Below are 383 nucleotides of genomic sequence, written 5' to 3' on the forward strand. Positions count from 1 at the left end.
AGGTGTGGGGGGGAAGTGGGGGGAGTACTCGCGTAGTTTAGTCCCTATTTAGCACAAAACATCACGTGACCTCTCCCCTTCTACACATGGCGGGGCTCAGTCGTCGGTATGACACGGATGTGGCAACATAACATTGATCATGGCATGAGAGCACGTGGGGACCTATAGGAACCGCCCACAGCCACGCCTCCCGCTGTCAGTCACCCTGTCTTCTTAGTCACGCCCCCCGTTATGGTCACGCCTCCAGCTCTCTTTAGGGACAACCGGTTGCTAGGAGACAGGAACACGCTGAGCGGATCGGTGGGGGCGGCTGCAGCGAGAGGCTCTCTCGGCTGTTTCCCGTAAAGGACCGGAGAAGTTCTGCGGGGAGCGAGGGATGGTGA

The 383-nt window shown here is 58.7% G+C and overlaps 1 protein-coding gene across 1 annotated transcript in view; it reads left to right on the plus strand.

Moving 5' to 3' along the window:
- The window catches only part of LOC108801597 (E3 ubiquitin/ISG15 ligase TRIM25-like), a 5485-nt gene extending 5102 nt beyond the window's left edge, over nucleotides 1–383 (plus strand). Inside the window, exon 2 of the mRNA XM_018573488.1 lies at nucleotides 258–383. Coding sequence (XP_018428990.1) covers nucleotides 258–383 — 126 coding nt within the window. The remainder of the gene's footprint in view (nucleotides 1–257) is intronic.

This window comes from Nanorana parkeri, unplaced genomic scaffold (genome assembly GCF_000935625.1).
Source record: "Nanorana parkeri isolate BGI_ZX_2015 unplaced genomic scaffold, ASM93562v1 scaffold2399, whole genome shotgun sequence".
Taxonomy (NCBI): Eukaryota; Metazoa; Chordata; class Amphibia; order Anura; family Dicroglossidae; genus Nanorana; species Nanorana parkeri.